Raw genomic sequence first — 12867 nt, 5'->3', positions numbered from 1 at the left:
TCTTTATCCAAGGACTGAGCTGGAAAAACTCCCCCAAAGATTCCCAGATCTGGGATGGGGCCTGGATTGAGCACCAAGGACAGCTCTGGAGAGCGGGACAAGGATCCCAGGGGATCCGGGCTCTGAGGAGGCTCCGGGCTTTGCTTCCAAAGGATTCTGCATCCTAATTATTGTTGTAATTAATTAGTCATCATTAATCACTGTCATAATTAATCACTGCCATAATTAATCACTGCCATAATTAATCACTGTCACACTGTCCTACAGTGGCACTTAACGAGAGCATCCCTTTGCCAATTCCCCATCCCGGAGTGGATCCACACCCCAATCCCAGGATTTTGAGGCCTGCAGCGCTGTCACCTCCAGTTTTGGGGTCACACCACAGGGACAGCACCAAGATTCCTTAAGGATTTTCCTCATAGCAGGGAAAAATCCCCCAAATTCCTCAAGGATTCTCCTCACAGATTCCTGAAGGATTCTCCTCACAGCAGGGGAAATCCCCCGAATTCCTCAAGGATTCTCCTCACAGATTCCTCAAGGATTCTCCTCACAGCAGGGTAAGTCCCCCAAATACCATAAGGATTCTCCTCACAGCACGGAAAATGCACCAAGATTCCTTAAGGATTCTCCTCACAGCAGGGCAAGTCCCCCAAATTCCTCAAGGATTCTCCTCACAGCAGGGCAAGTCCCTCAAATTCCTTAAGGATTCTCCTCACAGATTCCTTAAGGATCCTCCTCACAGCAGAGAAAGTCCCCCAAATTCCTTAAGGATTCTCCTCACAGCAGGGCAAGTCCCCCAAATTCCTCAAGGATTCTCCTCACAGCAGGGAAAATGCACCAAGATTCCTTAAGGATTCTCCTCACAGCAGGGCAAGTCCCCCAAATTCCTCAAGGATTCTCCCCAAACAGGACAAGTCCCCCAAATTCCTTAAGGATTCTCCTCACAGCAGGGAAAATGCACCAAGGTTCCTTAAGGATTCTCCCCAAACAGGGCAAGTCTCCCAAATTCCTCAAGGATTCTCCTCACAGATTCCTCAAGGATTCTCCCCAAACAGGGAAATGTCCCCCAAATTCCTCAAGGATTCTCCTCACAGATTCCTCAAGGATTCTCCCCAAACAGGGAAAGTCCCCCAAATTCCTCAAGGATTCTCCCCACAGCCTCTGGAGGAGAGGGAGGAACCCCCGGAGCAGGGACAGGGCCCTGCAAAGTCCCCAAATGTCACCGAGCTGGTGCCACCTTCTCGCTTGGGATGATTTGGCACAAACCCTTCGGCTTCCTGTGGGATCAGCAGCTTCCAGAGTTTTCCATGGAGTCAGGAAAAGGGCTGGGACACTCTCGGGAAGGGCTCAGACGTTGCTGACCCTGCTGTCGGCCGGGGCCAGGCCGGAGGGGCCCAGGGAGCGCTCGCGGCGGACGTAGCGCGGCTTCCGCACTGCAAGGCACAAAAGCGGCATCAAAACTGCTGGAAAATGGGATTCCAGCCGGAATTCCAGCAGGGAAAAGGAGGTGGAATGTGGCAGCTGCTGCCCAGGGAGGTTTGGAGCGCCCACAAGCATGGGGTGGGTCAAGGGTGTGGCACTCGGGGCAAGGTGGAAATGGGGAATCGTTGGATTTGGATCCTGGAGATCTTTTCCAACCTCAAGGATCCCGGGATTCCTTGGTTGAGAATTCCCAACCCCATCCAGCAATTCCTGAGGGACCGAAGCCACAAACAACCCCAAAAGCGAACTCAAACCCAGAACACTCAACCACAAAGCCCAAAATGAAACCCACAAAACCAAACCTTCACCAGATTCCATTGGATTTCCGTCCCCTCCACACATTCCACAGCTTTATCCCAAGAATTATTTGGATTTTCTGTTTATTTTTAGCATTTCCACATGGAGTTTTCCTTGTCTTTTAGGCAACAGGTGGAAACAGCACATTTCAGGGAAAAATTCCTCACCTGAAGAAGCTGGAGGAGAGATCATGGATGCCTGTGGAACAGGAGAAGGATAATGGGAAAAAAAGAACTTTTTAACAGTTTTTCCTTTAAAAATCCAGGAATTTTTTTGAGGATTCCAACAATTTTCACTCTGTAGAGAGTTCTTGGAAAAACAACTCAATGCAATCCATTATTTTTCAGTTTTTGTCCCAGTTTGGATACAAAAAACCCCAAAATATCTTTGATATTTCAGTCTCATTTATCAATTAAGGAGTTGCTTAATAAAGTTGCAATTTAGTTAATTAAAATCGAAATTATTGTTTAACAAAGTTGAAATTTTAATGTTTTATCTTGTTCCCATAAAAAAAGAATTCACTCACCGTTTCACTGGGCTGGAGAACAGATGCTAAAAGAGAAAAAAAGGGATTAATTTAGATTATTTTTATTAATTTAGAAGGCTGGAATGGCTAATTTTACAAAAATACATCCATGAATGGAATCATTTGATTGTTAAAAAAGGAGTTTTGTCCTAAAATCCAACCAAAATATTCAAAAATCCCATTTATAGAATGTATTGGGTGTAGGACTCCCAAGATTGGAGAATTTATCAGCACAAAATGGGAATTTATGAGCTCAAAATGGGAATTTTCTCCACAAAATGGGGATTTATGAGCTCAAAATGGGAATTTTCTCCACAAAATGGGAATTTATGAGCTCAAAATGGGAGTTTTCCCCACAAAATGGGGATTTATGAGCTCAAAATGGGAGTTTTCCCCACAAAATGGGGATTTATGAGCTCAAAATGGGAGTTTTCCCCACAAAATGGGGATTTATGAGCACAAAATGGGAATTTTCTCCACAAAATGGGGAATTCAGGCCTCAAAGAGCCATTTTTGGGGCCTTGGATGCAAAACGGTCCCACAGAAACTGGGAATGGGAGGATCCCTGAAATTCCTATGAACAGATCCAGCATTTTTAGCCAAAACCTGGGACTTTTTCTGCTCCATCCACCCCTTAATTTGGATTTTTTGGGGAGTTTTTCCAGGTGTGGCAGTAAAACATGAAGGAACTGAACCAAAAATCAGCTTTATTTCAACAGAAAGAGCTCTAACACAGCAAAGTCCGGGCTGGAGGTTGCCATGGGATTTAAAATCAATCCCAAATCAACCCCAAACCCATGGAAAACACAGGGAAAAATGTGGGAGACATCCCCTTCCATGTGTTTTGTTCAGCAACTCCCAGGAATTGCAAATGTGGACACACAGAAATCCCAGGAATTGCTGTTTCAAGGCTTGGTGCCCTGTGGGGGAGCAAAATTCCCAGTGTTTTTCCCTACTTTTTCTGGAATTGCTTTGCCAGGAAGGTCAGTGCATGGATTTCCAGGAGAATTTGTGGATTGCCCATTCCTGGAAGTGCTCAAGGCCAGCTTGGAGAAATGTGGGATCATGGAAGGTGTCCCTGACACCTCCCAGCCCAAAGCATTCCATGATTCCATGAGTTTATCCATTATTTTATTCCATGGTTTTTATTCCATGGTTTTTATTCCATGCAGGAATAGCAGAGATAAAGACCAACAAAATCAAAAATCCCCACAAAATCCAGCCCTGCTTTACATTTGCTCGGGATAATCAGGAAAATCCAGCAGCTCCATGGAATTCAAACCCAACCGTGAGGGCATTTCAACACAAAATTCAACTTTCAATCAATTAACGCAGCAAAGTTCATTAAGGACTGGATAATTAAAGGGGTTTTTTACCTTTGTTTCTTCTGTAGAAAATATTTGGGAGTTTGTTGGCTCGTTTGAGGTAGAAGAAAGAAGCCACGGAGAGGATCAGGAATAAACTGATGAAAAATGTCCCCAAAATGAGGGAAGCTGCGACTTCTGGGCCCCCTGAGAGAAAAGAATCATAAAAAAAGAGAGAGAAAAGTCTGGTTTTCACCCAAAACCCCTCCTAATAAAAGGGTTAAATAAAAATACAGAGCAAATCCCTCATTTTCAGGTGGTGTTGGATAATCCCATGTGCCTAAAACTGAGTTTATGGGCAGGATAAAAATGGGAGAGGGAGCAGCAGCTCCCAGGGGCTCCTCATTAATTCACTTTTTAAAAATTTTAACAAATTGAATCACTTTTTAAACTCATTTTAACAAATTAAATCACTTTTTCAACTCATTAAATCACTTTAAACTCATCAAATCACTTTTTAAACTCATTTTAACAGATTAAATCACTGTTAACTCATTAAATCACTTTAAACTCATCAAATCACTTTTTAAACTCATTTTAACAGATTAAATCACTTTTTAAACTCATTTTAACAGATTAAATCACTGTTAACTCATTAAATCACTTTTTTAACTCATTAAATCACTTTTTAACTCATCAAATCACTTTTTCAACTCATCAAATCACTTTTTCAACTCATTTTAACAAATTAAATCGTTTTTAACTCATTAAATCACTTTTTAAACTCATTTTAACAAATTAAATCACTTTTTAACTCATTAAATCACTTTTTAAACTCATCAAATCACTTTTTTAACTCATTAAATCCCTTCTTTTAAACTCCCAATCCTTTTTTCCACCAACCCCAAATCCCTGGAGCAGAGGGAATAATCCCTCAACCTGCCCAAAATTCCATTTACTCACCAAAGTTCTGCATGAAAGGAGTGACAGTGCTCACGTTCATTTGGGAATTCAGCCCTCTGCTCCCAGCTGTAAAGAAAAGGATGGAATTCCCACTAAAATCCATTTCCATCCCCAATTTGGACATTTGGCCCTTCCTGCAAACGATCCCACTGCACTTCCTGCCCACCAAATTCCCAAATTTCCACAGTTTTTGCAGCTCCAAGTCCCACGAGGACTTTGGGAAAGTTTTTTAAACGACGTGGGATAAAAACCTCCATTTTTGGAGGTATTTTTGAGGAGTTTTTGCTGCAGGAATCGATGTGAATGAATGAATGCAAATGACTGAAATGAATTCAGATTAATTGAATTCCGATCAGTTGAAATTAATGGCATTTAAATGAATTTAAATGAATTCCAAACTCACCATTTCTGCACTCGCTGAGGTTGTGCCCAGAGGGGCCGGGCAGGGTTTCATTCCTGCATTTAATGCAGCTGCTGCTCCCATCCTCATTCCACCTCCTGTAGCATCCTGCCCCAAAAAAAACACGGAAAAAAGGGATAAAACCAACAATTCACAGCAAGAATTCCCAATTTTCTGCTCATTCCCAGCTTTCAGAGGGAAAACCCAGCAGAAATTCCCTTTTTTGGGAGGGTTACAAAGAGCTCCTGCTTCCTCTTCTCCCACACAAAAGAGGTTTTATTCCCAATGTTTATCCCAGGAAAAAAAAAACTTTCCATGAGGCCAAAAGGAGAAAGGAATTCCAAGGAAATAAGATTAATTATTTATTTTCACTCCTCAGCTGCTGGATTTTGGTGCTAAAGTCCAGAAAATCTGGGAATTTTTTATCCCTGGAAGTGTCCAGAGCCAGGCTGGGCAGGGCTTGGTCTGTAAATGAGCTTGAAGGTCTTTTCCAACCCAAATCATCCCAAAATTCCATGGTTGTATTCCAATTAATTCCATACCTGGGCTGCACTGGTGGGTGACGGGGCAGGAGCTGTTGGAATCCAACACATCCACACAACATTCCGGCTCTGAGACCTACGGAGAGGAATTCCAGTGCAATTCCCACTTTTCCATCGAGGAGAATGCTCCAACAAAGAAAAAAAATCTCCACAGAAATTGAGGAATAATTCACTTCAAACCTGCTGGATTTTTTTCTTTTTGCTGTTTTAATTTTTATTTTTGTTTTATAAATGCATTTTATTTTTCTTTTAGAATAGAAATAAATATAGAAAATTTGTTATAAAAGCCCAAATTATTTACAAATTCTCCAAGGAAAATCAACCAGAACTTCCAAAATTGAAAATTTTCTGGGTAAATCCCCTTAAAAAATCCTTAAATCAGGCTTAAAATAAAAAGAGAGTAATTTTGGATGAATATAATGAGACCTGATCTGGATTCAGCCATAGGAAAAATTGAAATAGAATCTGAGAAAAACCAGCAAATTTTATTCAGTTTATCAGCAACATCACCAAATGTGAGGGTGAGAAATCAAAGATATCAGGAGCAGCAGCTGGGGCTGTTCAAACTGAAATTAGCAGGAAGCAATTAGTAAATTTTACTGGATTACAGCAAAAAACCAGGAAAAAGCAAAAAATATTTAGAGATAAAAAATTAAAATCAGGGTTTTTTTGAGGTTTTAGTGGGGGGATTCTTTAAAAACCAGAATTTTGTACTTTGTACTTCTGATTTTTTTTGGTCCTTTGAAGTTTTAGAGCAGCTCAGGCATTAAAAGTGAAATTCTGGGGTTGGTTTGAGGTTAAATTGATCAATATCTTTAAAAAAAGGATTCTTTTTGGATTCTTTTTGGATTCTTGAGGTGCTTTTCCCACATGGTTTTGCATCCCTGTTACCCCACACAGGCAGGGAGAATTCCCTGCTTTCAGAAGGAATCAGAGGAAAACGGGAAAGTTTCAGGGGAATGCTGAGTTTGGAGCAGGAATTCCTGGAATTCTGAAGGCTTTTAGGAAGTGCAGGAGGAGAGGAAAATAACCTGGATTGGAGAAATCATGGAGCACCCACCGAGTTTTCCGTGGATTTGCCGGCAACTTCTGCCACGAGCCTCGTTAGGAGAAGCACAAAGGGCACCTCCATTCCCAGGAAAAACACGGGTCTGGATAAAAATCAGGAAGAAATTCAAATTATTGATTAATAACACAAGAATTCTGCTTCCCACAGGGCACCTCCATTCCCAGGAAAAACACGGGTCTGGATAAAAATCAGGAAGAAATTCAAATTACTGATTAATGGCACCTAAATTCTGCTTCCCTTTGTTAAGGAAGTTTTGCCAACGCATCCTTTTTCTCGGAATGAACCATTCCTTGGATCTGAGTGGAATTAAGCACTGAGGGAAGGGCTTACCTTGGTCAGGATCCCAGCTGGAGACATCCAGGATTTTCCCTGCTGCCTCTGTGGTTGCTAAGGAACGAGGAGAGCTCCGAACTGGGCCATGCAGGGACAATCCCAGCAGCTGGAAAATCAACGGGATTGTAGGAGAGGAGTCACCACGAGGGGCTGGCATGGATGGGGGAGCACGTGGAAAAGGGAATTCTGCAATTAATTCACCCTTGGGACGGAGATTGAATGGATTTGGCTGGTTTTTAAGGGAACTTTTCCATTTGGAATGGAAATTCCTGGCCTGTCTGTCACAAATCCTGGTTTTTCTTCCTTTAAATTGACAGAGAATTCCACACAGTTCTGTGGTTTTTACATGAAATTGGAAGAAAATGAAAAGGGAAGGGGGAAACGGAAGAGGGGGGAGAAAAAAGGGGGGGAGAAAAAAAGGGGGGAGAAAAAAAGGGGGAGAAAAAAAAAGGGGGAGAAAAAAAAAGGGGGAGAAAAAAAAAGGGGGAGAAAAAAAAAAGGGGGAGAAAAAAAAAGGGGGTGAAAAAAAAGGGGGTGAAAAAAAAAAGGGGGGTAAAAAAAAAAGGGGGTGAAAAAAAAAGGGGGTGAAAAAAAAAGGGGGTGAAAAAAAAGGGGGTGAAAAAAAAAGGGGGGTGAAAAAAAAAAAGGGGGGTGAAAAAAAAGGGGTGAAAAAAAAGGGGGTGAAAAAAAAAAGGGGGTGAAAAAAAAAGGGGGTGAAAAAAAAAAGGGGGTGAAAAAAAAAGGGGTGAAAAAAAAAAGGGGTTGAAAAAAAAAGGGGGTGAAAAAAAAAGGGGGTGAAAAAAAAAGGGGGAGAAAAAAAAAAGGGGGTAAAAAAAAAGGGGTGAAAAAAAAAAGGGGGTGAAAAAAAAAAGGGGGTGAAAAAAAAAGGGGGTGAAAAAAAAAGGGGGTGAAAAAAAAAGGGGGGTGAAAAAAAAAGGGGGTGAAAAAAAAAGGGGTGAAAAAAAAAGGGGGGTGAAAAAAAAAGGGTGAAAAAAAAAGGGGGTGAAAAAAAAAGGGGGTGAAAAAAAAAGGGGGTGAAAAAAAAAGGGGGTGAAAAAAAAAAGGGGGTGAAAAAAAAAGGGGGTGAAAAAAAAAAAGGGGGTGAAAAAAAAGGGGGTGAAAAAAAAAGGGGGTGAAAAAAAAAGGGGGTGAAAAAAAAAGGGGGTGAAAAAAAAAAGGGGGTGAAAAAAAAAGGGGTGAAAAAAAAAAAGGGGGTGAAAAAAAAAGGGGGTGAAAAAAAAAGGGGGTGAAAAAAAAAAGGGGGTGAAAAAAAAGGGGGTGAAAAAAAAAGGGGGTGAAAAAAAAGGGGGTGAAAAAAAAAGGGGGTGAAAAAAAAAAGGGGGGTGAAAAAAAAAAGGGGGTAAAAAAAAAGGGGGTGAAAAAAAAAGGGGGTGAAAAAAAAAAAGGGGTGAAAAAAAAAGGGGTGAAAAAAAAAGGGGGTGAAAAAAAAAGGGGGTGAAAAAAAAAGGGGGTGAAAAAAAAAAGGGGGTAAAAACAAAAAAGGGGGTAAAAAAAAAGGGGGTGAAAAAAAAGGGGGGTGAAAAAAAAAGGGGGTGAAAAAAAAGGGGGTGAAAAAAAAGGGGTGAAAAAAAGGGGGAAAAAAAAAGGGGGAGAAAAAAAAGGGGGGAAAAAAAAAGGGGGGGAAAAAAAAAGGGGGGGAAAAACCACGGGTCTGGATAAAAATCAGGAAGAAATTCAAATTATTTATTAATAAAAGGGGGGGAAAATAAGGGGGGGGGGGGGAATAAGGGGGAAAAGGGAAAAAGCCAAGGAAAAGGCACCACCTCCCACTTGATCTGCAGCTGCTGAGCCACTCCCTGTGTCAACAAAATAAACCTGCCTGTCCTCCAGGAAATAATGCTGCAAGGCATTCCAGGCTTGGATTGACTCCTCCAAAAACCAGCATTTAGGAAAAAAAAATGTATTTTTTATATCATAAATAAAACATGGGGACTGAAAAAATCCTTTTTTCTAAGGGGGAAGTGCCTGAAAAAAGCCTTTAACTGGAGAACTCCTTTAGTGCCTCGTTTCACACCCCAAAAATTGGTTCCTATAAAAATGCACCGGAGGAGTTTTTAGAATCCTGCCAAAGAAGTGTCCTGAGCCCTTGGCAAGTCGTTTTTCTGAAGGAAAAAAAAAATCATGGAGCAGCTCCTATAATTAATTTACTGATTTTTTTTTTATTAAATCATTTCCACCCCGCCCCCATCTTCAAAATCAGATTATTCAGCTCGGTGGGGGGAAATTAGGATGATCTCCTGCTCTCCCTGAAAGCTCCAAGCTCCTGAAAAATCCTACTCCAAACTCACAATTCCAACTGATTTTTTCCAGTGGGAATCGGGGCAGAACAGGGAAAGCTGGCACTGCCACCATCCCTCCCAACTGAAGCCCAATAATGTTAATTATGATCTCAATTTAAAGCAGGATGTGCTCAGGGATGGGTGCATTTTAACCACACACAGAGTTTGCTTTGTTCTCCATCCGTTTTCCATCATTTATCTTCAGGAATGAGATGAAAGATGAAAGAGTTCCTCTGGGGGAAAACAATTGGGAGTGGGTAAAAATGTTTTATAAATATTTTTAATAAACTTCTCATTGATTTGGAGGCTCTGAGGAGATTTTTGTCAATACCTGATTATTAAAATAGCTGGGAAGAGCAAGAAAACACAGATGAGGAAGGAGTATTTATTAGAAAAGATATTAAAATTAAATTATTGTTTAAACAATAGATTGCTCTTACCTAGAAAAATAACGCTGAGGAACAAGCCATAATAATATTTGTGGGAAAAAAATCACTTTTAAATGCCAGATCCTCCTCCTGGTGAAGACAAACAGCTCAATCAGCTCAACATTGGTTGGATTTCCATCCCTAAAATAAATCAGGACACAATCAAGAGCTGCATTGATGATTTTTGGCCCTGCAGCTGTCCCAGCTACTGGATCAAAGCAGCAGCCAATAATTTTTATTTCCATTAGACAGAGACAATATTTAAACATTTTATTGATCTGGAGCTGTTGGGGTTTTTATTGACCCGGTTTAAAGCAAAGCTGAGCTCAAAAAGCTGCTGTAAAGCTTCTGAACACAGAAAATATTTGTTATTTTTTACTTAATTTACATTTTACTCCAAGCCCCACAATTATTTCTTCACAGCCTGGTGGATTCTCTATCAGGCAGTAATAATTAGCAGCTTATTTACATACTATACAAATTAAATCTCTGTGGATGAGGCAGAAATTCAAGCCAGGGATGGGACACTAAAGATCGGATTTTTTAGGGTCATGCCCATAAAAAAAATCAGACAGATTCAAGTATCTGTATTTTTAAAATGCAATAATGTGGAAAAAGATATCAAATATTCCTCAAATCACACCTCAGGAAGGCTGAGAAGAGCTTGTGAACTCTAACAGGGAATAAATCCAGCATGGAACTTCCAGGACAGCAAATTCCAGCAGGGATTTCGGCTTTTAATGGGTCTCACTCCTCAAAACCACAGAAGGAACCACTCCTTTTAGTGTTTTCTGGTCAAACACAACATTCTGCTGCCATCCTGGACGAGGTTTTACCTCATAATTTGAAATTGAAAGAGGAAAAAAAGCCCTAAAACCTTCAAGAGATTCAGGAGCCACTAACGCTAAAGAGAGGAGGGGAAGGTTTAGCTTTGAAATGAGGTGTGAGGTGGGGTTTGGATGGGAAACTGGGAAGGAATTCTTCCCTGTGAGGGGTTGGGATGGAATTCCCAGAGAAGCTGGGGCTGCCCCCATCCCTGGGAGTGTCCCAGGCCAGCTTGGAGCACCCTGGGATGGCAGAAAGCGGATCTGGATGAGTTTCAATTCCCTCCAACCCATCTCATCCCACGATTCTGTGCTACACAAATCCCATCAGGATCAAACACCCACAGCAAAACCATTTCCCCCCCTTAAAATATGTCCCACGTTTGGCAGCGTTTTCCCTGCGGATAATGGCAAAAAAAAAAATAAAAATAAAAAGAGACAGAACGCCAGGCAAAAGCTGCTGCCCAAATTAGAAAATATTTCTGCCTCGGTGTTTTCCTGCCAGCACCGTTTGGGGAAGGCAGACGCCGGAATTCAAGCAAGGATTTCACACCCTGAGTGTCACGTTTGAAACAAATCCCGAATCTCTGTCAGCTCGGATCCCCAGTGCCACAAAACACTGCAATTAAACCACATCGAGGCTCACTCAGGGAATCCTGCCTCTTGTTGCATCTCAAAAGCAACACAACCAACTCAGCGACACCGAGGTTTTTTTCCTCCCACTCCTGGAAGCAAAATGCTTTCATTGATCTTTACACTTTCCATTCTTTCTGCTGCAATATCAGCATCTTTCTTGCCTAAAGTGTTGCTGGAGCTTGGGAATTACTTCAGCAGCTGGGAAAGGATGGAAGTGAAGAGAAACTCTGCCTGAATTCCAGGTGGTTTCATAATTCCCTGGGTTTGAAACCGCATCGCACCCGAAGCCTTCTTAACTCTGAGGTGACAAAGCTGAGAGCAGAACCAGAGGGGGTGTAAAAGCTGAAGAATCCAAGGGGTTTCCAAAGCTGAAACTCTCACTCACCAGCTCCTCCAGGCTCCCAGGAGCCCTCTGCACCTTGCCCAGCTCCCAGCACACACCTGAGGGTTGTGGTTTGCTGCTCATTCCCCTCTGCAGCTGTTTCACAATGAACCTGCTGTGCCAGAGACAGATAAAGGTTGGAACAAAACAATCTTTTATCAATCCCAGCTCGAGGAGGACTCGTTTTTCCAGCTTTGAGCAGAGCTCCGATCCTGCCCTTCCAGCGCTGGGATTTTGCAACAGCAGCCAGCAATTAAAACCTCAGTGCTGCAGACAATGAGAGCCACCTTAAGCCAGGCTTTGCTGCAAAAGCTGCTCCACACCTGCCCTGAGCAAACATTAATTAGTATTTGCTGCTGGGACACGTTCTGCTCTTCCAGCACTCGGTGCAGCCTGAGAAATCGGGAGGAGGAGGGAATGTTCTCCAGGGAAAAGGGCTGTGGAAATGGGATAAGGGAATGGTTTGGGTTGCAAGGGGTTTAAAGGTCATTCAGTGCCATGGGCAGGGACACCTTTCACTGACCCGGGTGGCTGCAAGCCCCGACCAAGCTGGCCTTGGACATTGCCAGGGACGGGGTATCCATGGAATAACCAGTGCCAGGGCCTCAGCACCCTCACAGGGAGGAATTTCTTCCCAACATCCAACCTAAACCCACTCTCTTTCACTTTGAATTCATTCCCCCTTGTCCTGTCACTCCATCCCTTGGAAATACTCCCTTTCCAGCTCTCCTTGCAGCTCCTCCAGGCACTGGAAGGCCTCAGTGAGGTCACCCCAAAACTTTCTTTCTCCAGGCTGAACAATCCCAGTGTTTCTATGGCAAATTTGGGGGGGGGGGGGGTTCACCCCTAAGCGGTGCACCAAAAATCCGTATTATTGGGGTATGTGTTTGGGGGAAGTTTAGCCAAGAAAAACACACCAAAACAATAACGCCAAATACCTACAACTCCAAAAATCTGAGATTGGTAAAAAAAACTGTATTAGACCGAGTTAATTTATTAGGAAATAAAGCACCCAAAGTTTCAGTGGGGGCATGAGAAGGAGAGGACTCCTTTCCGAACGCACCAGGAACCAGCTGGCCCCAAAAGCGCTGGGCAAGGAGAAGGAACGAGGGGCGATTTTTTTATCCTAAAGCCAAACCCCTTCCGACCCCCCTGGCGCCAGGATCGGGGACTTCTCCCTGGAGAACTCGGTGGATCCATCAGCCGCCACTGCCCACCCCTGCTCTCCGCGAACAATGGGGCCCCACCCAGCGCTCGCCGCCCGTCCCGAGAGTCGCCGCCCGTTCCCGTTCCCACTCCAGTCCCCTCCTCCTCACCTGAGGGCTCCCCTGAGCATCCCCCCGGCACCGCCGAGGTTCCCGTTCGTACCCCCCGCCCTCCG

The 12867-nt window shown here is 42.9% G+C and overlaps 1 protein-coding gene across 5 annotated transcripts; it reads right to left on the bottom strand.

Annotated features, from left to right (window-relative positions):
* Positions 1-729: 729 nt before the first annotated feature.
* Positions 730-12867, bottom strand: C22H1orf159 (chromosome 22 C1orf159 homolog). Of its 5 annotated transcripts, none has more exons than XM_048326535.1 (12): positions 12803-12867; positions 11490-11598; positions 9657-9785; positions 6914-7022; positions 6546-6665; positions 5515-5590; positions 4976-5080; positions 4573-4638; positions 3682-3816; positions 2306-2331; positions 1947-1977; positions 730-1433 (listed from the first exon to the last, which is right to left on the bottom strand). In XM_048326535.1, the coding sequence occupies exons 4-12, from the start codon at positions 6938-6940 to the stop codon at positions 1348-1350; spliced, it is 672 nt and encodes a 223-aa protein (XP_048182492.1). In that variant the 5' UTR covers positions 6941-7022; positions 9657-9785; positions 11490-11598; positions 12803-12867; the 3' UTR covers positions 730-1347. The 5 variants fall into 5 exon arrangements, with proteins under 5 accessions (XP_048182492.1, XP_048182491.1, XP_048182493.1 ...); XM_048326534.1 differs by having other exon boundaries at positions 11490-11601; positions 12803-12861; XM_048326536.1 differs by having other exon boundaries at positions 6575-6665; positions 11490-11601; positions 12803-12861.

The sequence above is a fragment of the Corvus hawaiiensis genome, chromosome 22, assembly GCF_020740725.1.
Source record: "Corvus hawaiiensis isolate bCorHaw1 chromosome 22, bCorHaw1.pri.cur, whole genome shotgun sequence".
NCBI classification, from domain to species: Eukaryota; Metazoa; Chordata; class Aves; order Passeriformes; family Corvidae; genus Corvus; species Corvus hawaiiensis.
The sequence above is the reverse complement of the archived record's forward strand: the minus strand, read 5'-3'. Positions and strand labels throughout refer to the sequence as shown.